The sequence below is a fragment of the Microtus oregoni genome, unplaced genomic scaffold (genome assembly GCF_018167655.1).
Source record: "Microtus oregoni isolate MIOR12 unplaced genomic scaffold, Mior012 000046F_ref0000063, whole genome shotgun sequence".
NCBI classification, from domain to species: Eukaryota; Metazoa; Chordata; class Mammalia; order Rodentia; family Cricetidae; genus Microtus; species Microtus oregoni.
In genome coordinates, this window is record NW_024543220.1 from 4,861,979 (window position 1) to 4,884,750 (window position 22,772).

The following is a 22,772-nucleotide window of genomic DNA, read 5'->3' on the forward strand; positions in this document are numbered from 1 at the left end:
CAGATAGGGCCCTGGATTTGATCCCTAGCACTGCAAAAATCACAGTGCACCTAATATTTATATTATTTGAAATCAATATTGTAGGTATCAACATCAGTTAGGATTTATATGTATGCATGTTATGTATATGAATAAATATTTGAACCTACACGCACATCCACTAACTGGCCATTCAGTTGCACATTGCTTATGGATAATTTCCTGCCTATGGGCTATGACCTGTTTTAAGAGCTTGTCATTTCTTTCTTAGTCCATTAATTCCATGAGAGAGAAAATTTAGTGCTGTGGAAAAAGTGTTGAGTCAGAACCCTTACAGTTTAACTGTATTATTTGCCTTGCTTTCCTTACAGTATGATTATGAAGGTTAAGTGAAAGCTTTCATATTAAAGCATCAAGATTATCACTCTACCTGAGAGTGCACTATGAATATTAATTTAAACAACTTAAGTCATTCTCTATTTGATGCCAAGGCATAGTGGTCTTGGTTTTCTTGAGCCTATTTCTATAGCATTTGAAACTGTTTTCAATTACAATTTATAGTGTTGCTTTCCTGATTAAAATCATGATTATTATTCCCAGTAACAATGAACAGTATCCTGTGGAGCACCTCTTGTGCACACTCCTCTAAAAATATACATATTATCTAGTGTATGCACACACTCGAATGCACATATTTCATATAAGCTATACACAAGCAAACATCAGGCTAAGTAGTTTAATCCCAACCACTCCAGTTCATTGCTAAGATGTAGAATTATTGTTTAAGAAAAGGTTTAGCAAGCATTAGCATCGAGTTCATTGTTAGGTCATTCACAATTCATACACACACAAGAAAAACTGGTTAAGTGCATGAAGGTCACATAAAACCATTAGAAGAACAAAGCCCCTCACACTGCCATTCTGCCTTTTAATTTCTGTTACTAAAATTCTCTTGCCATTCTTTTACTAAACATGTTTTAGAAAGACAGAGGGTTAGATTTGTCTCTTAAAAAAAAAACTCCCTAGAATACAGTGATAAAGACTGCAGTGTTAATCCACTGGTAGATGTTAAAGCCAGGCCTTGCTCCCCTTCAAAAGCTCATTAGGTGTGATCCAAAATGAGCTTTTGGCCCTGCTCTATGTAATAGCTATTTCTTAAGGATAAGGGATTTTCTAATTATTTCAAGGATGCAAATCCAAAATTACTGCAGAGAAAATATACAGTATTGTGCATGGGGATGTGGGCCACAAAGTAACACAGCATGGTTAGCATGTTGAGAGACTCTGGAATTCTTTTTTAACAAGCTCAATGTGACACACTGTGTTAGACTCTCATAAGCCTTGTGGGCCGGATGCCTGAACATTCTCAGAACTAGAGTTTCTGGCAGCTCTACAGAGGCAGAGCTCTGTGCTTATCTGGTGTCCTCTCTTCCTGGGCCCACAGTTCTTCCCTGGCGACCTGCATTCTTGCCTCAGGTGGCCATTAAAGAGGAAGCACTGCTTTGCTCTAGCACAGTCATCCTCTGCCCCCCCCCCCCCCCCCCAATGACAAAACCTTCGGTTCCAGGAAAATCTATCAGATCTGGAGTTAATTAATATTGATGATTTAGAGAAACAGTGTAGTTCATTGTACCCTACCTGACAGAAAATAAAAGAGATACTAGAAAAATATTAACAGGATCCTTTTAAATTGCATCAGATCCGTTTAAAAAGAACAATACCTAGAAATAAAAAAGTTTCCATTTAAAAGAACAAAGGTAACTTTTATCTTGACAGTGCTTTCTAAGTTGGTGAATATCAGCTAAAGCCTGAGGTCTAGGAGATTGTCATATAAAGCAGAGACCCAAAACATCAAAATGAATATAAACACTCCCACTGGATGTTGGGAAAATGGCCCAACCAAGCCTTGCCTCTATAAAGCTGAGAAGAGGGACATTAGATGGCACATTTTGTCATCAGACATCAAAGTCTCAGAGGTATTACAATAATGAGTCACACTAATGGATGCTACAAAAGAGTCTCAGATAGAATGTTCCAGGTTGTTAATGGTCCAGTGAACAGGAATAGGTGTCCACTCAGCAGGTTGACGAAAGCAAATGTATGTTTTTCTTGGGCTTGCTTTTAACCCTTGCCTCAGACAATTTCCTCAGGTAGAGATTTCAGAGATGTAAAATCGTAGCTTTAAACCACACAACACAGAAGAAACTGAAGTTAGAAAATAGAAAAAGCCAGTTCATCTGACATATACGAATTATTCTAAACTCCCAAGTAAGATCGACATTTATATTTTAAGAGTTAAATGTGAACAAGGGCAAGCATAGGAAAAAGTAGGATCTAGGCAGGGGTGGGTCTCAGTGAATAGGTTGAGTGGCCAGACAGTGTTGACTTAAATAATGAAGAGAAGTGAGAGGAGGTAAAAGACTTGAGAGAGACTGACATGCAAAAGCCATGAAAGAGAAGTTTAGTGATGCATGCGACACAGTGAAAGACTCTAACACACACCCAGTTGGAGTGGCAGCAGAGGGGAGAAAGAAGTAGTGCAGTGCATGAAACTATAGAGTAGAGAGCCTCTGTGACGTGCTGCTAGCCAGCAGTGCAGCGATGGGGGAGTTCAGAGACCCCCAAACTGACTGCTTCAGAAAGCCCAGAACATACCAAAAACAGTAAAGATGCAGGAAATCAATGAATTTGTGGGTAACATTCCAATCACACATTATGATAAACCCTGAACCTCTATTTTTCTCATTGTAGCTGCTGTTTTCAATGCCTTTCTCATCATCTCCCATAGCAAACCTGGACTCACTCTTGAAGAGTGTGTGTAAATGTAAGATCAGTAAAATGCCAAAGAAGCAAGCATTTTCCCTCTTATTTGTACTGGCTTGTTTCTAGAAACAAAGCTTCTCGTCAGTAGGTGTATTGTAAGTAATTGTTGAATTCAGTGAATAAAATGTTGAGTTGGTAAACCAAGTGTTTCTGTGAATCCTCTCCTTATTCTATGATGCCCAAATTATTTAGACTCTCATCTTTATCTACTAAACGTTAATCATTGCACTACTGCTATACATTGAACCATAAGTGTCCCCAACAGGCCATGTGACAGAACTTTATGTCGAAGATGGCACTATTCGGAATCGCTGGGAATGTGAAGCAGCATCTAGTGGATTGTGGAGGTGGATTCTAGTGGGAGGCCTCCACAACATTGATAGCGTGAACTGGGAGGTGACTGTGACCCCAGGAACATGCTCCTTTTTTTTTCTCTTTTGTGTCCCAGACAGAAGGGGGAGTAGTTTTATCTCATCAAATGTTACGACCATGATGTCCACTGATTGTCCAGGGCCAAATGATCCTGGGCTTGAAACTGCTAAGACTATGAGCTGCAATAATCCTCTCCATTTAGCAGTTGGTTATCATAAGAATTTATAAACAGAAAACTGACGAATGCAATGATGATTGTGTTTTTATAACTGTCTCCTTCACTGCACATGAACTGGAGGGGACAGATCAAATATAATTACTTCTCTTCATCCTCACTGCCATGCAATGCAACAGAAAGCAACAAATACTGTTAGCCTGGTGGCTAACGGAGTGAGATGATGTCAAGGAATCTGAAATCTGAATGTTTTCATTACACATATTTGCATGAAACAAAAAAGCAGGCAATGAAAAAAGCCAAAAATTCAAACCAAACCAACCAAACAAAGCAGAACTTGATAAATAAAAGTGAGTATACGATATGAGGCCTGCTGTCTTAGTAAAAGAACAGTCTACACTGTTGGCAAGCTACAGGGGACATGTAGTAGATGAAGTAGACAGAAACACACAATGAGAGACAAACAGACATGCTCCATTTTCCTTTAAAATTCTCATGCAGGATAAGTTAACTATAGGCCCCAGTCAACCTTATGGCATTTGGTTCTATAGTAAGACTTCTATTCTGTGCTCTACACTGGCAGAAAATTTCTTGATGCTTGCAATGGAAATGAGTGACATCATCTTTAGCAAATTACTTGAGGGAATAAAATTAATCAGGCAACTTATGAATAATAAAAGCTAAATAATTCCTTTAAAGTGTTGAACAAAATCAAATCCAGTTTCCAATTATAATAACAACACTCTAACTACAAGAGGATTCCGATTAAAATATTTGCTAAACCTGTGTTTCCCTGTTTAGGTTCTTCTCAAGTGTCATTCATATTTAGCTGCTCACAATGCAAAAGTGCTAAATTTAATTCTTAGGGAATTTACTTAACAGTTAAAATATTTTTTCCCTTCTCTTTGAACAAAAACAAAAACAACTGACAGAAATACTGAGTATTTTACTACCTTTGTGTTGTTCAGTCATTTGGGCAATAGAAAAAAATAAAATAAACAAGCAAGCAGGCTTCCCTAAAACACATAAGGCAGGCCAAAGACTCTCCTGCTCTCCAAGAGTCCTGATGAGGGTTACTGTTTACTCACGGGTTGGAGGAGGTAGATGAGAGATTCCTCTTGGATTATTATAATTGGCAAAGGGGTGATGTGAGTAGCTTGGAAAAGGGTATTCACAGATGACATTATCTGGTCAAAACGCCCAGCAAGTCCTCCCAGGGTCACGATCATGTCAACCTGTGCAAGGAAAGCAAAAGTGAAAGTCATATATTTGAACAATGGAAAACCATGAGACAGAATCAAATACTCGAACAGTGCTCTCATTCCTGTAATATTTGATAAACAAAAAGGAAAACAAGCACCATTTCTGCTCCTTGGAGGAGAAAACAAGTTGCTTGTTCAAGGTCACTGAGATGGAAAGTGGCAGAGCTGGGTGTCAACATATACTTTTATACTAGCAAGTACAGTCTTTACTGTCCGCCTGTGCACTTAGCAAACCAGAGGTCTTGCGTTAGCACTCCATTCATATGCTCCTTCCATGCAGACAGCTTCTCTGATTCATAACATGTTCATATAGTCAGAGCTTAGAGACTGGTCATGAAGCAGAAGGAAAGAAGGGTTTAATTATGATAGTGTACTAAAACGTTGCATTCATTTAAAACTTGCAGTAATAATCAATTTACATAGTAATAGTTGCTTAAAGGGAAAGTATTTTGGTGGTAGGTTTTAAAATATATTAAAATTTAGAAAACATGTGGTCTATAAAGATGGCAGAATTTCATAAAAATAATCCAGGACATAAGCACCAGTAGAGACTGCTCAGTTCTGAGAGGAATTATAAGTGACAGCCACCTGAGAGCCTGTTCAGTGTTTTTGGTCTATTTATTTAATTTATTTATTTACTTATTTTAATTACTATTTTTAAGTTCTGGTGTTTTGCACAGTGACTAATATATATAAGAAGATGCTTAAGTCCCCAATAACTAAAGAGATTTTTTTACATATGTACACACACACATGTTGTAATATGAGCGGCGGGGCTGCGTCCTGGGTACCCAGCCACCAGCATGGCTAGCGTATGCCCCGAAATAATTACACGGAAACTGTATTCTTTTAAACACTGCCTGGCCCATTAGTTTCAGCCTCTTATTGGCTAGCTCTTACATATTGATCTAACCCATTTCTAATAATCTGTGTAGTCCACGAGGTGGCTTACCAGGGAAGATCTTAACCTGAGGCTGTGTTGGGTGGGAGAATCATGGCAACTCCCTGACTTCGCTTCTTTCTCCCAGCATTCTGTTCTGTCTACTCCGCCTACCTAATTTTCTGTCCTATCAAAAGGGCCAAAGCAGTTTCTTTATTTAACCAATGAAATTAACACGAAACGGAAGACTCTCCCCCATCACACACACACAAGAAGAGAGGGAGAGAGAGAGATTACTAAAAGAGGAAATATAGATGCATAATCATTTGGTGGGGATATAAAAATAATAATGGGATTCTATCAAAACATCAAAATGTAAATTGCAAAGAAGAACGAAGAAATTTGGCATGCACTTCCTATTCATAACCTTATCAGTGTTGGAAGACTAGGGATTTACATTTGGATAAGATGCTTCATGTTCAGGCTTGACTAGTTTAAGACAGACAAACCACACATCTATTGTACCTAGATGGTTCTTTTAGAGTGAGTCCTCTACAGCGCTGACAGATTTGGGGCCTAGAGAAACACAGGAAACAGGTGTCATTTGAACTACAGAGGCATCTGGAAGGTATGAGTTTATCTTAGAGGAAAGAGCAAACTCATTGTAAGCAATCCAATATGTGAGACAGAGTCAGCTTCTGCTGGGAATCAGTGAGGTGCTACTGGTGCATTACAGACGTCACAGTGAAGCCCACTCCAGTCCAGCTGAGTCAGGACCATTTATGACCCCAGGAATACAAAAACTACTGTTTTAAATGGAAGAGAAATGCACTGTCATAGTCCCACCTGAGTCTAAATTCACTTCAGAATCTAGGTTTGAAGGAAGATTATTCACTATACAGATTCTTGAATCTTTTTCAGGTTCTCAACTTTTCATTAATATACTCTAGGCCTTGAGGGATCTATAACCTTGAAGGTTGGAATTTAATTCCCATCTTCTGCAATAGGATAGCATAATGAATAAGTAATATCTGTAAATCAGTCACTGAATTTTTCAGAAGCAGCATTACTCCTCATCACTACTCATTTTCCCTACAGGAAGTATTTAGCAAGGCTGATTAGAAACACCGGAGGATCAGTGCAAGCTGCAGGTGGGTTCACGGGGTCATCTTTGGATTACTTCTGAAGTTCTGTTCTTCTAGCGCGGAATGGGACTTCATATTCAGAAGGAGGAGCAGACGCACCCTTGACACACACTTGTAAGAGTTTCAAAGTTAGAGGAATATCTCTGCATCAGTGGCAATGGGGCAGGGAGTTCCACCTACAACAGGCCATGTGTGGATCTTCAAAGCCCCATGCACTTACTTTCATTTCCCAGTCATTTCTTGTGAGAACCTTTGACATAAATGAATGGCCCCCTGCCTAGGGACCCATAAACCACAGACAATAGCAGTGTTTGCAATGGAGAAGCCTATGGATTTCCTGAGGGAGCTGAGGATACAAGAACTCGGAGAAAAACAAATGGTAAGAAACAGTGGCAAGAAGCTGAGATCCAGGCTGAGTTAACATAATGAAATTCTACATAATTGTGCCTCTCTAAATGACAAGTTCTTCTAGCTTATTTGTAGATATTTTAGATAAAAACTGAAGTGTGTGTGTGAGTGCATGTGTCTGTCTGTATATGTTTGGTGTGTGTGTATGTGTGTCTGTGTGAGTGTGTGAATGCATCCATGCATGTGCATGTGTCTGTATTTATGTGTGGTGTGTGTTTGTGTGTGTGTGTGGCGGGGGGACAAGCATGCCTGTGTGCATATAGGCAAGCACACCGAGGCTAGAGGTTGATGTCGGGTGTCTTCCTTAATCATTTCCCATGTTTTAGTATTTTTCTTAATTTTCAAAAGATTTGTTTACTTTAAATGCATGAGTGTTTTTCCTTCATGTCTACACTTGCACCAAGAGCACGTCTGCAAATCACAGAGGTCAGGTATTTGATCACCTGGGACTGGAGTGAGGATGACTGTGAGTAACCATGTGGGAACTGGGTATCAAAATGAGTCTCCTGAAAGAGCAAATACAAACTGTTGAGAAAAATCTCACCATCCCTTCTGCAATGTTTTTTGAGTCAGGGTCTCTCACTGACCCATAACTCATGAATGTTGGCTAGGCTGTCTGCTCAGGGCTAGGGTTACTACACCACTATGACTAGTTTTTCTATGGCTACTATTGATCTGAAATGAGTTATTCATTCTTACACAGTAGACATTTTATCCAATGAGCTATCCTGCAGAATAGTTAGTGGCATTATAATGAAAAACATTAACATGTGGTTTTTACTACCTTACATATACAACTCACATATGTATAAGTTTCATTAATAAGCAAATGGCAAACAAGAAAGACAGAAACATTTATTGGTCATCCATCATTTGTTAGGAATTATCCCAACCACCCAAGAAAGTGAATGGTAAAAGATGGAAAAATGCAACTAAAACCTTCAGTCAGAAGTTGCTTTAGGTGAGCTGGTGTAGACTATCTTCAAAACGAGAGTGGCAACACAGACCAAAGGAGGGGCAGGAAGCTGTTTTAGGTATAGAAGCTTGTAAGGTGGGAGGTGCTTCAGAGAACAGACTGTGGTAAGGCTCCAGAGACTATATTAACCCAGGAGTTTCCACAAAGCTCCTGGTGTCTAATGCTAGGCCCCAGTGAGAAAGCGTAAACAGCAGCAGAGAAGGACCACAGTCTGAGTGTCAGATTTGGGCCCTCCTCTCCTGAAGCTCATGTTCCTGTATCCAGCTGCTTACTATCATTCACTTCCAAGATCCATCCCATAGCACCTGCTCCACCTAAACCCCACAGAATAATGACTGAGGTCTATCTCATTTTTTTTATCATCATCTATTATCCATATAGATTATACTGGCTTTAATACCCAAGCAGTCTCAGAATTTCCCAACTCACTACCACAATTTTATTAGGAACACGGCCAAGCAACCAACACTTGGGGAGGAATATGAGCCACCTCTATGTCTCACATGAATTGCAATAGCCTCTAACCGAGAGTTACTGTTTCTATCTGTGTTGTCTACAATCTATCTTAATGTAGTAATCAAAAGAATCCAGCTAAAATGTCAATCTTATCATGGCATTCTTCTTCTCAAAACAGACTGACAGTGATTTTTACAAGGACTTACAAATGCCTACAGGGTTTGTTCTCTGGTCATTTCTGTGATCTCACCACTCCCAGTCCCATTTCTCCTCTTCTTCACATCTCTATTCCAGTCCTACTTCCTTTGTCTCTCTTACTGCATGAACACACCACGACCTTCTATCTCAAATACTTTGCACTTGCTGTTCCTTCTTTATGGAGCACATTATCCCCAGATATTCTTTTGATGGCTTTACTCCATTGCTTTAAAACTCCCACCCCTCTCAAAACAATGCAATGCTAAATAGTTTAATGATTTAGTATATCCTGTTATCACTGCAGAAATATACTACAATTAACATGAAGGTGGAGGCTTTCTATAACTAGTAGTCAGTGAGTATTTATTGAACAGATGGATGAGTGAAACAAGAACAGAAGGACAGTAGAAAAGAATAGTCAACACATGTAAGTGCTGGAGGGAAGGAAATATGGGATGAGGGTACAAGAGGAGATGGGATAAATAGAGATTATGGAGAGTTTTCATGGTGTTACAAACATAACTACAATACGTACATGTGGACAAAACTGAGTCACTGTGGTAAAAAGGGAAAGGAGAGTTCAAAGTAACCAGATGTAGGTATAATGGAAGGAGAATCTGAAAAACATGGAATTTACCATGTACCAGTATTGTAGAAAAATATTGACCAAAAGGTTTTTTTTTTAAAAAAAATTAATGTCACTAACATATAACTATGAGAGCTATAGCAATAGGCAATAAGAGTGAGATTATCTAGTGATATTTTCTCTGGCTTAAAAGTTGAGTTTCTTATTGTTAGATTGTATGTTTGATTCATATATACACATGGCAGCAAACATCTACTGTGCTCTTCTTTTTATCAAAATGAATATAAAAAATAGAATATCCTGATTTGTATGCATTTCCTGCCCTTAGATCAAGATAATTTACAAGTATTTTATTAGTTTGCAAGACATGTGATGACTATAAAAGTTGTTGGGCTATTCAGGTCATGACATTTAGCAAAAATCTATCTAAAAAGTCCATATTACATTAGTGATCCATCTACAGTATCCATACCTGATTAGCCAGCTAGCTGCATCCATGCCACAAGAACTCTTTGGGTTTTATTTGAGGTCTGAACTAAATACTAGCAAGTTTTTCAAGATGCTTTTCACCTCTTTCTTCTAGTAAGGTGTCTTAGTGTATCTATTGCTGTGAAAAAAACACCATGACCACAGCAACTCTTATAAAGAAAAGCATTTACTTGGGTGGCTTACAGTTTCAGAGGTTTAATTATCATTGTGGTTGGATGACTGAAACAAGAACAGAAGGACAGTAGAAAAGAATAGTCAACACATGTAAGTGCTGGAGGGAAGGAAATATGGGATGAGGGTACAAGAGGAGATGGGATAAATAGAGATTATGGAGAGTTTTCATGGTTTGCAGTGTGCAAGCAGACATGCTACTGGTCAAGGAGCCAAGAGCTCTACATTTTGATCCACAGACAGTAGATGGAGTCTGAGTTATTCTGGTTATAGCTTGAACATAAAAGTCCACCTCCATAGTGACACACTTCCTCCAATAAGGCCACATCTACTCCAATAAAGTTATACCTCGTAATACTGCTGCCACTTCGTTTGGGGGGGGGGGTCAGTATGTTTCAAACCACCACATAAGGTTCTCTGTTTTTACTATTATAAGTTAAATAGTAATTGAAACTATTTTGTTTTGAAAAACGAGTGACAAACTGGGCTTTGCTTTAAATGTCTTAACAGAGCCGTGGCAAGGCTAACTGAGGGGCATATAATACCATGGGAAGAAGTGATTTTACTTCTCTATTAAAGCAGTAAGAACCTTTCAGTAACCAAATGACAAGTTTTTCTTTTTTTGACCTCAAAAAGACTTAGATACAACATGCACCATCTCCTGTAAGAACAGTGACTGTCAGCATATTTTAATTACATTTACTTTCTAGAAATTGAATCTGGGGATGCATAACTGGGCAGTTTCCTTGTGGTTCTCCCTGATAAAGTAATCATATAATTTAATGTACAAAGTGAGATGCTTGTGAAAGTAAAAGTGAATATTATAAATACAGAATACAGAAATAGGGACATTGCTGTACAAACCAAGACATATGTTTTCCTTGCCTCAGAACAGAAGAACTAAGTGTCCGGATAGACAACCTAACAAGAACAAACACAAGGGTTTCAGTCACATTACATGACATAATTACAAGCTCTTAACTTTCAAAGATTCACAACTGCACAATGATGAGGCTTCAATAAAAGTTTGAGAATTGGTTCAATTATATTGCATGTTATAAAATTTGAAGATAGAAGAGCAAATATCATCCATTGACAAAATAATTGAGTCAAGGCAGAGCAAACAAATTAACTAGAGCCAGGAGTATCCGATCATTACAGATAAAAAGCAAAAGAAAACAGTTTAAAACAAACGAAATAGTTAAAACACGTTTTAATACGCATATAAAATGATTCTAGTGATTGGCATGAAGCAAAATGAGAAGCTGGAAAAAAGTTAGCTTCCTTGGACATGTACTTTGTTAAACACGCTGTTGATTAAGAAATGCCAGAAGCATTTTTGTCAGTTGAGCTTGGTCAGCTATAAGAAAGGAGTACAGCCAGGACAACCTGAGCGATACTCCCTTCTCACAGTTCAGGTGATGCACAGTCCAAGGTGAAACTGCACCCAGTTTTGGTGAGGACTTGGACTGGTCTGCAGATTGACACTCTACATCTCCATATGGCAGAAAGCAGACACCCATAGTACTAGTCCTCTGTGGTATTATGATGACAACACATTAGATAATACAGACACAAGGGCATTTCCTCCAAAAGACAGCAAATTCTCAAATCAGAACTACATCTTGCTCAGTTTGCTTTTCTCAACTGACAACAATTAGCAGAGTGACTAACACACATATCAAATGTTTATTATCTGAATGGTTTGTTTGAGGACTCAAGACTAAATGAAACAAACAACAAATTCAACTCAACACCAAATACATACTTTAATGCTAATTTCTAGGGTCTATATTCTTTTCTAAAACCCCTGATGGAAAAAATAAGTATAATTTGGGAGCAACTTTGCAAGTGAATTAGTCATTACATTACATTACTGTCATTACATTCTCCAGTCCAGCCTGGAAACTACAACCACACAATTATTTTTTTTTTTATTATTGAAAAAAAAAATTCTGCCTCCTCCCAGCCTCCCATTTCCCTCCCCCTCCCCCACTCCTCTCCCCCTCCCCCAACTCCTCTCCCCCTCCCTCAGTCCGAAGAGCAGTCAGGGTTCCCTGCCCTGTGGAAAGTCCAAGGTCCTCCCCCCTCCATCCAGATCTAGGAAGATGAGCATCCAAACTGGCTAGGCTCCCACAAAGCCAGAACATGAAGAAGGATCAAAACCCCGTGCCATTGTCCTTAGCTTCTCATCAGCCCTCATTGTCCGCCATGTTCAGAGGGTCTGGTTTTATCCCATGCTTTTTATGTCCCAGTCCAGCTAACCTTGGTGAGCTCCCAATAGATCAGCCCCACTGTCTCAGTGGCTGGGTGCACCCCTCGCGGTCCTGACTTCCTATTGCCGGGCAAAAAATTGGGATCTTGGGGGTGGGGTGGGATGGGGGTAAGAGGAGATGGGGAGAGAAAAGTGAGAAGGGGAGGATGGAGGGAACTTGGGGAAATGGGATGGTTGGGATAAAGGAAGGGTGGATATGGGAGCAGGGAAGTACATATCTTAGTTAAGGGAGCCATCTTAGCGTTGGGAAGAGACTTGAACCTAGAGGGGCTCTCAGGTGCCCTGGGCGATGTCCCCAGTTGGTTCCTTGGGCAGCTGAGGATAGGGAACCTGAAATGGCCCTATTCTATAGCCATACTGATGAATATCTTGCATATCACCCTAGAACCTTCATCTGGCGATGGATGGAGATAGAGACAGAGACACACATTGGAGAACCAGAATGAGCTCCCAAGGTCTCAATGAGGAGCAGAAGGAGGGAGAACATGAGCAAGGAAGTCACACAATTATTTTTAAAATCATTTTGAATGTTCTTTAGTGGAGTACCATTATCTGGAGATGAAGATTCTTTACCTAGAGATCATAGTTTTCTATAAGCAGATGCAACAAATTGGTTCTGATGACAGCTGTGTCCTTTTCCCTCCCTAGAACTCTACATATACTGTGTAGAGATGGATGGGTTTTTCTGCTTGCCTCAATCCTCTCACTTGGTGATTGGATCACCTGTTCTCATATTGCTTTCATACACCCATGAAGCCCTTCAGTTTAAAGTACAGTACATGACAACGTGGGGCATAATTGCTGAGTTCACTCCCACAGGACTCAAATGCCTTTTTAGAATTTGCCCTGGAAAAGTTCCAAATCTTGTAGTCAAACATATCAAAGTCAGTCTGGTAATGATGCAGTCTTTCCCCCAAGAAGGATCCCTGAACACTCACATTTCCTTGTCTGAATCGACTATACGTTCTCAAGCAATAGCAAGGAGTTCTGTTGAGATATAAGAGCGTTCAGTACCAACAAGTATATCTAGAAAGATGTAGAAATGCATTATTTTGCCTTCTGGATGTAAATAGTCTAATGGATTCCAGGAGTAAATCTGCATGGTTTACATTTCCACTACCAAGAACTGAGTGGCAAGGAAAGCAGAACCGAAAAAAACAACCTCTCATGAGTCTTTCAATTTTAATTTTTCTTAATTTTGTTACTTAACTCTGGTGAAAATTAAAAGCTTCGTGAAGAAAAGTATTTTCTTTTATGAGTAAAATTGTAGAAAATGAGAGTGTGTAGGAATTAACAGCATGAATAGTATAAAGCCTACTGGAGATAATTTTTTTTTAAAGATTTATTTATTTATTATGTATACAGTATTCTGTCTGCTTGGATGCCTACAGTCAGGAAGAGGGCACCGATCTCATTACAGATGGTTGTGAGCCACCATGTGGTTGCTGGGAATTGAACTCAGGACCTCTGGAAGAGCAGCCAGTGCTCTTAACCTCTGAGCCATCTCCCCAACCTGGAGATAATTTTTGTGTCCAAACCTCCCACTGTCAGGATATGAAACTATTTCTAGGGAAAAAGAATTCCAAAGTATTTTTTTGTGAATTATAGACCTTAGAGAAATGAGAAGATGTATCATTCATGGTTTGTAATGTTCACATCTCCTATAGCAACCTCCCCATGGTAGTTATTCAGATGAAAATGAAAACATATAACTTATGACACATTCCTAGGTTTTCACTGATTGGAAGCAGACTTAGGTTATTACAACTGATGTTATATAGATGTTGTCAATTGAGGCTAAATTACTGATTGGTAGCCAAATGAAAAATTGAAAAGTTTGGTTTTGAAATCCTACTAAAATATACTGAGAATTTTTCACAATGGCTAAAAATTCTCTAACATGCACGCTGATCTACTCAAGATAAATATCTGAAAGGACTCGCAACTTAAACAGTCTCCTTCCCTTTCTGTGGAAATGGGTTGTGGATCTCAGGAGATAGGACAGGCGCCATCTTTCTTCATTCATAGCTGTGCAGGTAAAGAGGAATCAGATGGTTTCCCAAACCATGATGGAAATGCACTGACCTCTGGTCCCAATGATTCACACTTCTGAAAGTGTGGTCATTTTTAACAGCAATGAGAACACCTTGCCTCGTGATCACTCATTCTCACTCCACAATATTTCTTGCTTTGCCTCACCCATAAAACAACACTTGGTTGCATATTCTTGTCTAACTTGATGCATCAAACGCCCAGTTTCCTCTTCTGGAAGAATAAGAATTGGCTATTTTCAAAAGGATGCATGTTTTATAATTCTACTTAAGTAACATTCTCAAAAACACAAAATTTCAGAAATAGCAAGTATACCAGTGATTGTTATGAGCTAAGGATAGTGGATGTGGATGTTTCAATGTGACTAAAAAGGTGTAAAGGTTCCTTTCCTAGATCATTGCTTCCTCTGCATACATTTCCTCACACTGGACTAATGCTTATTAAACCCCTGTGAGTCAGTATTGCAATGGTTACTAGAGGTGCGATTGCAAAATAAAATAAAGAATGCTTAAGTTAAATTTGAAGTTCACAGAGAGAATAATTTTTAAACATATGTCCTGTGCCATTCTTGAATTATACTTAGACCAAATTCTTTTTTTCCAAAGAAATATGGTTTATATTTATTAATTTACATTGGACCTTAGTTTGTATACCCAGTGGGCACAGCACATAAAGTCAGTTGTTTTTCTTACCATCCTCTCCCCTGGTCCACACACCTTCTTTACCTTTGTCCCCATCTCCCAGGGTAAGTTACTTTAATTTTCAGCACATGTGCTACTGAACAGTATGTAAGCCAAGCCGTGCCGTACACAGTGATTGCTTCTGCTCATCCACTCTGTGAGCTCTCTTACTTTTGCTAGAATCATTTCCACACTCCAATTCTGCTAGTGTTTCCAGTATCAGTCCAGACATCAGATGGAATGCCACTTACATTTCCCCCTCTTCTTTTCCCTCTCTCCTTTCCTTGTTGGGAATCAATTCTGCGGTCTTGGACATGCTAAGTAAGCACCCAGTCCTGTTATTTGAATTTCTCGGAGCCTTCTAGCAGGACCTTGGATGGATAGCTTTTTCTTTTGTCCAATGTAATGCCCTTGACACCCGTTTAAATTGTATCAATAGCTTATTGATTTTCATTGCTGAGTGGTACTGTTGAGGGTATGTATGTAGCACTGTTTGTCTAAGTTTCATAAAATTGTTAAGAATAATTGTGTATAGATTTTCAATTGGGGATAAATTTTATTTTAATTTTTAAAAATAAACTCCCAGGACTACAATTGCAGGGTCATTCAGGAGGTACATACTTTATTTAAAAATTTTAGTTTTTACGTTTTTATTTATTTTGTGTAGAGGTGCATGTCGCGCGTGCGCACATGTGTGTGTGTGTGTGTGTGTGTGTGTGTGTGTGTGTGTGAATATAGAGAACAACTTTTGGTGTCATTCCTCAGGAGTGTTCTACCTCATTGTTTGAGGCACAGTCTGTTTTGGGAACCTGGGCTCTGATGGGGAAAGTCTTGTTAACTAATAATCTTTAAGAGGTGGGTCTTAGTTAAGGCGTGGCTTCATTGGGACCCAGGTAAAAAGGTGTGCACCTCTGTATATGTGTTCTCTGTGCCTTTTTCCTGCAGGACATTGCTGTGTTTGGATTTCTCGTTTCCTGTTTCGTGAGTTTTCCCCCTTATAATAAATAAAATATAATTGTTTTATCCTTAAAAAAAAGAATTGGCTATTTGCAGTGTTTTTCATGCACTATTTCCTCAGTGCTTACTAGTTTAAAATTATCTTCACTTTTTATTGTGTAGTTTATAAATGGGAGCTATCAGACTTGCTGTAGTATAATCATCATTTGATATTGCAAGATGGTGGAATATAAATAGCCTATGTTAATGAATCCCTTTCTACCATTAGGAAGAATAGAATGTTGGGGTAGCAAATTTTGCACTTGGTATTAGGACTTTGACTTCTAGATATGAGCTAGACCATTTTATAATGTCAAATGAAAAGCTATCTGTACTGCAGTGACACTAATTACTTAAAGCTTACTTCTTACAATGTAGTAAGTTTGCACGCATGTTCATCCATGTATATAACATATTTATTATATTATCATGCTTAAGATTTACCTTGAAGATACCCACAATGCTATTTGCCACTTTCCCAAACATACTTCAAATGAATATATCATAGTAAACTTATAATCTGGGCTAAAATGTTTATTTGATAATATGTTTCTCATGAAATATTTTATTTTTATAAATGCTTTTAAAAATCGGAATTTTTCAGGTCAATTTTATAGGCATCTAAAACAGATAAAAAGGTGATCAATGCAACTGTGTTCATATAGTGCTGTTTCTTAATGTGCTGTAGAGTATCATCATACGAGAGCTTACGTTAGGAAAGATAGACATTCGCATGTGTTAGGAGGGGAAGGTGCTCAGGAAAGAAGCTGATGTGCTCTCATGTATATCCTACACGTGTAGACTGGAGCACGGCACCTGCTGATGTGGAACTGCGCCCTGAACAGACATGAATGCTATGTAGAACTGCTCTTAGGAAGGCGGAGCACCAGTGGGGCCTGAAAGCAGTTTCTCTTCTATCTGCAGAGCCAAGGGCAGGAGCTGAGTACACAGGAGTCCATCTTCTCCTACTTAAAGGGAATTTCCTGAGATATTTAAGCTCAAGATGACACAAAGAGAGTATACTTAGACAGAAGAAAGAGTCATAGCTCTCCTCATGATCACTAGTGAATCACTACTAAGGATACATTGATATGCTTAAGAATCTCTATGAGATGCAGTAACATCATTTCAGGATTTTCAGTCATGACTTAATAGCTATGCAGAAATCACACTTTAAAATATACAGCATTGTTAATGTGGGTGACCTCATTTACTGAAATAAGTACTACTGCATTCAATATCTTTCTGACAGAAACAAAATCAAGCAAACAGAAAGACAAAGGCATTTCTATCTACTAAGCATTGGCCAGCACATTCTCTTGCACAATCATTAATCTCGCAGAAGGCCTCAAGATACAGGGTTTTCCAGAATTGGCTTCTAAATGTTCATATTGCTCTAAGGCCCTGTGTCTTCCGTAGAGGATCCGCACAACCACCAAAGCTGTCACTCTATACATTAATTCCATCTGGAAAGTGAGTCATCAAACTGAGACTCCTGGTAATCAGAGAAACATAACCTTTGTTGTGGGGCCTATAAACACACACTGCTCTTCTTGCAAGAATGAATTAGACTGCCACAGCCTCTAAGGTGGGACACTTGTTATGTCCTTAGCAACATCTCCCAAGTCACTTCAAAGCACCAGGTTTATCCATTTTCTCTTGTGGCGCAGCACTATGAAATACATTTCTGTTCTCCGTGAAGGAGAAACTGTAGCAGGCTTTCTTGGACTGCTAGCCCCAAACCATGACACAGAGACTTACTATTAATTATGAACACTTGCCATTAGCTTAGGCTTATTCCTTGCTGCTTTTTAAAACTTAAATAAACCTTTTTAATTTAATTAATGTACGTGCTGCCACAAAGCTTGTTTACTCATGGATGTATTGAGTATCCCACTTTCCTGCTTCCTTGTGTCTGACTGGCAGGGTCTCAGATGGCTGGCCCCTGGCTGACCGGTTCCCCTTTCTCTCTGCTGCCAGCCCCATCTATCCCTCTTCTGCCTAGCTGTTGTCTGTTCAGCTTTTCATTAGACCAATCAGGTACATTAGGCAGGCAGTTAAAAGAGCAACACACTTTTACACAATTAAACAAATGCAGCATAAACAAAAGCAACACTCCTTTACCTAGTTAAACACACGCAGCATAAACAAGTGCAATACATCTTTGCATAGTTAAATATTCTATTAAATAACAAGAAACAGATGAGAGTTCTTCTTTTGAAAGCCCCTGCAAAATCATCTAGGAAACAATATGTTAGTAGCTGGCGATCAGAAACCTCCTTTTCCTTGTGTCCTTGTGTGGCACTCAGTCTGTGCAGCACTTGTCCCAATACACGGCACTTACTATAGCACCTGATAAAGGAAACAATGCTGGCTCTGCACTAAAATGTGAGGGCTGGTACATGTGGACATATTTAAATATTGATCATAATGTGTGGATAAATACAGTATACATTTCGTATTCCTTGCTCGAAGTTCAGAAAGCATTACCTATTTAAGCTCTTAACATTTCTTTGAGGTAGGCAAGTCCAGACAGACTAAAATAAAAACAAAGAAGGTGGAGCTTGTTGCACATTTTTTACAAACAGTGGCTCAGTTACAGAGTTGGTGCTGGAAGTACAGGGTATTCAAGACGCACATATTATCATCAAGTTCACAATGGCATTGTTTTTTGAAATAATCAGTATATTATCTTATTTTTCCTCTTGACATGTACTAGTAACTTAAAGCACAGAAAAGAGATGGAAGTTCCAGAATAACTTATACATCACAGAATGAAAGCAATGTAAGAACTTAATAATTTTCAATTACATACAATACACATCCTATCAAAATTATACAAAACAATCATTATGTTAAACATTTATATCCATACAGAAGCACATTTAATACATCAATTAATAATATAATATATGAACAAATGCAATAGTGGATAGATAACCATGGCTATCCCCATTTATTTCTAAAACAAACATTTCAGTTATGATGGGTCAGGATCTGTGTCAAAAGAACAGGCTTTTTAAATTAAAGCTGGCAAAAATGTTTACTAACATTTGATAATAGTGTTTACTAAATAGGATTTTTCCAAATTTTAACATGGTAATTTATTTTATAAATATTTATGGGGCTCCTACATGTTCCAGATAGAGTTTGGGTGCAGAGGACATAAAAGGAAGCTGATATACATGAGTACCTGTTCATGCGAAGCCTGTATTCTACCATTCAAAGATATCAAAGAAACAAATACTCTAGATGTGAAGTGTGCCAGATGCCATTGAGCTAGGGAGACAGAAGAGCAAGGGAGGCTATGAGGACAACAGAGTCAACAGGCTGGAAAGGAAGGGTGAGGAGTTCTGCTTAGAGAGGCCAAGGAGAGCCTTGCCAATATGAGCGAGATTCTCATTACAAAGAATATCTGTCATTCCATTTCTCCCTCAAATGACAAATGAAAGGATGACACAGACAGGTGATATACAATCTGAGAGAAATCTACCAAACAACAAAGTTGGATCTATTTGAAGGTGGTGTAAAACATCTATAACAAATCCGAGTTGCTCCACCTGTCTGTTTCCTGAATTAGACTATAGGATATTAGTGGTCATGACTTACCATATGATTCTGTTATAAGGTAAGTTAGTACTCACATTTTACTAAAATTGAGACTTAAATAGCTATTTACCATCACATGGCTAAACAGAGATCCAAGTGTTGGCCAAGACCCTGAGCACCTACATTGTAGTTATAATGCTATTAGTACTAATAGTTTAGAAAAAAGTAAATTTGGATTGTTATTTTTATAATAACTCTAGTCATTATTAAAATCTAGCCAAATGTTTGAGGAGAATGAAAGCTCCCATGTTGAATCGCAGAGTACATGTGCAAAGGAAAATCACAGCATCTTCTGGAATGTGTACACACGTTACAGGAAAAACATTCAGTGCCTGGCCAGCTGTTTCCCAAATACATAACAAAGGGAGATCATTAGTGATTTAAAGCAGTTGTACAATTAATGTATCACATGTGACTTTTCAGTAAGAGGATGGACTACAGAGGGTGAACAAAACCAACTGAGCCAATGTAGTAAGACTGCAAAGAAAAAGCTGTATGCAAGAGAGAGAAACCTGTAGAATTTTAAGTAAGTGTGATCAGCCACTGAGGAGGACATAAAGTAATTTTAAAGTATATACAGGTAGATGGAAGGTAATGCCACTGAGTGAGATAAGGGGAATGAGAGTGTGAGAAAGATAGTGAATCTTGTTTTACACACTGAAGTGCCTGTCTCACTAGTTAGCTAGTAGAAATACAGTTTTGTATTTTTTGGATAGAGTTAGCTAGATTAGGCTGTTAATAGTACAGAACTGTTAGCAGAAGCCAAAGGACATAGGAGAAGGAACATGACGCAGTGTGATGGAATGCCAACAGAGAGACCTGGGGCCAAGGAGGGGCAATGACGAGTGGTGAATAGGCTATTAGGGCAGATAGAGAATGCAGAAATAAACAGCGAGTCCACGAATCCCTCTGGTTAACACACCTCATGGGGCAGTTCCACATGTGATGGCATTCTATCGTGTTATGAAACATATCCCTTGAACATATGGAAAGACAGCAAAGTCCTGGTCTTCCCCGTCAGCTTAACTGCTGCCAATATCAAACAAACATTTCCTAGCAGTTTTCTGTTATTGGGGGTTTTTACTCTTTGCTCTTTTGGGAGCGCCTGCCATGCAGCTCCCAAATAAATCACACACAAGGGCTTATTCTTTCTTATAAATGCTTGGCCTTAGCTCGGTCTTAGTTTTTTGCCAGCTTTTATTGACTTAAATTATTCCATCTGTCTTTTACCTCTGGGCTTTTACCATTTTCTATTTTTGTGTATATTTTCTTTCCTTTTTATTTCATGTCTGGCTGGGTTTGTGGGCCACGGAGTCCTCCTCTTCTTGTCCTCTTGCTCCTCCCAGGTTACTCCTCCCATTTATTTTCTCTGCCTGACAGCCCCACTTAATTTTTCTTCTACCTTGCTACTTGCATTCAGTTCTTTATTAAACCAATCAGGTGTTTTAGACAGGCAAAGTAACACGGCTTTACAAAGTTAAACAAATGTAACATAAGAATGCAAAACATCTTCACATCATTAAACAAATGTTCTACAGGATAAACAAATATAACACATTTTAAAATGATATTTTACAACAGTTTTCATCTAAATAGTTGTATAAAAAGGAAGCAGAGAATCAAAATGGGAAATGTTCTAAGAGCATCTTTAAAGGTGAGTGAATTCACTCGCTGTTTTTTTTTTTTTTTCTTTTGGCCTATATTTAAGGAGCCTTCACATTCTCCACCACTGTGAATCTAGTCACAAAACCTGTGCTCTCATTTTATGGAAATAGGACGTTTAAAACAATTATATATTCCTTCTTATAAACTTCTTATTCTGAACTAACTTTAGATTTACAAAGATAATGTTACAATGGTGCCAGCCAGGTGGTGGTGGATGCCTTTATTCCCAGTACTTGGGAGGCAGAGGCAGAGGCAGAGGCAGAGGAAGGTGGATCTCTGTAAGTTTGAGGCCAGCCTGGACTGCAGAGCAAATTCTAGGACAACAAGGGATATACAGAGGAACACTGCCTTAAACAAACAAACAAACAAAAAAGTGCTACAAAGGTAATGCAGACAGTATGTACTTTACCCAGGTTTGTACATTATCATCTTACAACCATGCAACACTGGTCACAACTAATGCTGAAGATCTTCACTACGAATTTTTCACATTTCACCAACTACCTATCCATGACATCTTTCCATTTCAGGACGCACACACCAGGATAATAATTCTTTTGTCATATATCCTTAGTCTTCTCTGATATGTGTTAATTTCTTAACAGACAAACAGAGAGACTGACAGACAATATTACATTTTGCTTCAGATCTGGCTGAAGATATTGGCTCATCAGAAAAAGCTACAATGGAGCCAGCTGGATACCAAAAAAAGGGCTTAGGGATCCATGAGTTCCCTTACATCCAAATGAATAAGTCCTAAATTTGATTTTCAAAGGAGGTGCTTTTTCAAATGAGACATTTATAGTATATGCAAAATAAAAACCACCATAAAAATATTGTATACCTATGTCCAATATGGGTAATTGTTGGCTGTAACTAGTCTAAAATGCACAGCATTTGCTGATGTGTAATAGCAATACATCTACACGGAGGGAAGAATATGAAAGAAGGATAATCTATAATTTTTAATATAGGCTTCATGGTAGTGGAGAAATCAAATCCAGACATAATTAACTAACACAAAAACTATTCCTACCATATACACATCACAAGTCAGTATTTGCTCAGGTTATGAAATGAGTAAACATTAAGTTTATATATAAGCTTTTATTTTTATATAGTATTTACATATGATTGAATAGAATATAGATATTCTCAATACCTATTCAGTAGCCTTCATTATTTTATTAAATTACCTAGAGCAGTATGGCAAAGGATAAAGTGTTCTTGAGTTTTAGCCTATAAAACCAGTACAGTAGGGGGGACCGGCAGAGTGAAAGACACAAGCGGCGGGGACTGGTGGGGACCCTCGCAGGGACGGCACGCAATAACAAGAGCAGATCACCCCACTACAAGTAAATCAAAGAGGTCACTGGCAAACAGGGAGCCTGGTCCTGATCCTGAAGACCCTACAGAGGGGTGAGAGGGTTCTTGGCCTGCAGCAGGAACCAGGAAACAGCAAGGGCAGTTGGTAAGCAGAACCCTTGGACAGCAGGGAAACCTGATCCGGTTTTAAAAGACCAATTAGATAGGATCAATAGGAAGAGATGGGCAGGCGCCAAGGCAAGAATTCAC

The 22,772-nt window shown here is 38.7% G+C and overlaps 1 protein-coding gene across 2 annotated transcripts in view; it reads right to left on the reverse strand.

Annotated features, from left to right (window-relative positions):
- Window positions 1-22,772, reverse strand: part of Tpk1 (thiamin pyrophosphokinase 1) — a 362,458-nt gene that overhangs the window by 154,470 nt on the left and 185,216 nt on the right. For both annotated transcript variants that reach the window (XM_041634882.1, XM_041634881.1), the window contains exon 7: window positions 4,438-4,584. In XM_041634882.1, coding sequence (XP_041490816.1) covers window positions 4,438-4,584 — 147 coding nt within the window. The remainder of the gene's footprint in view (window positions 1-4,437; window positions 4,585-22,772) is intronic.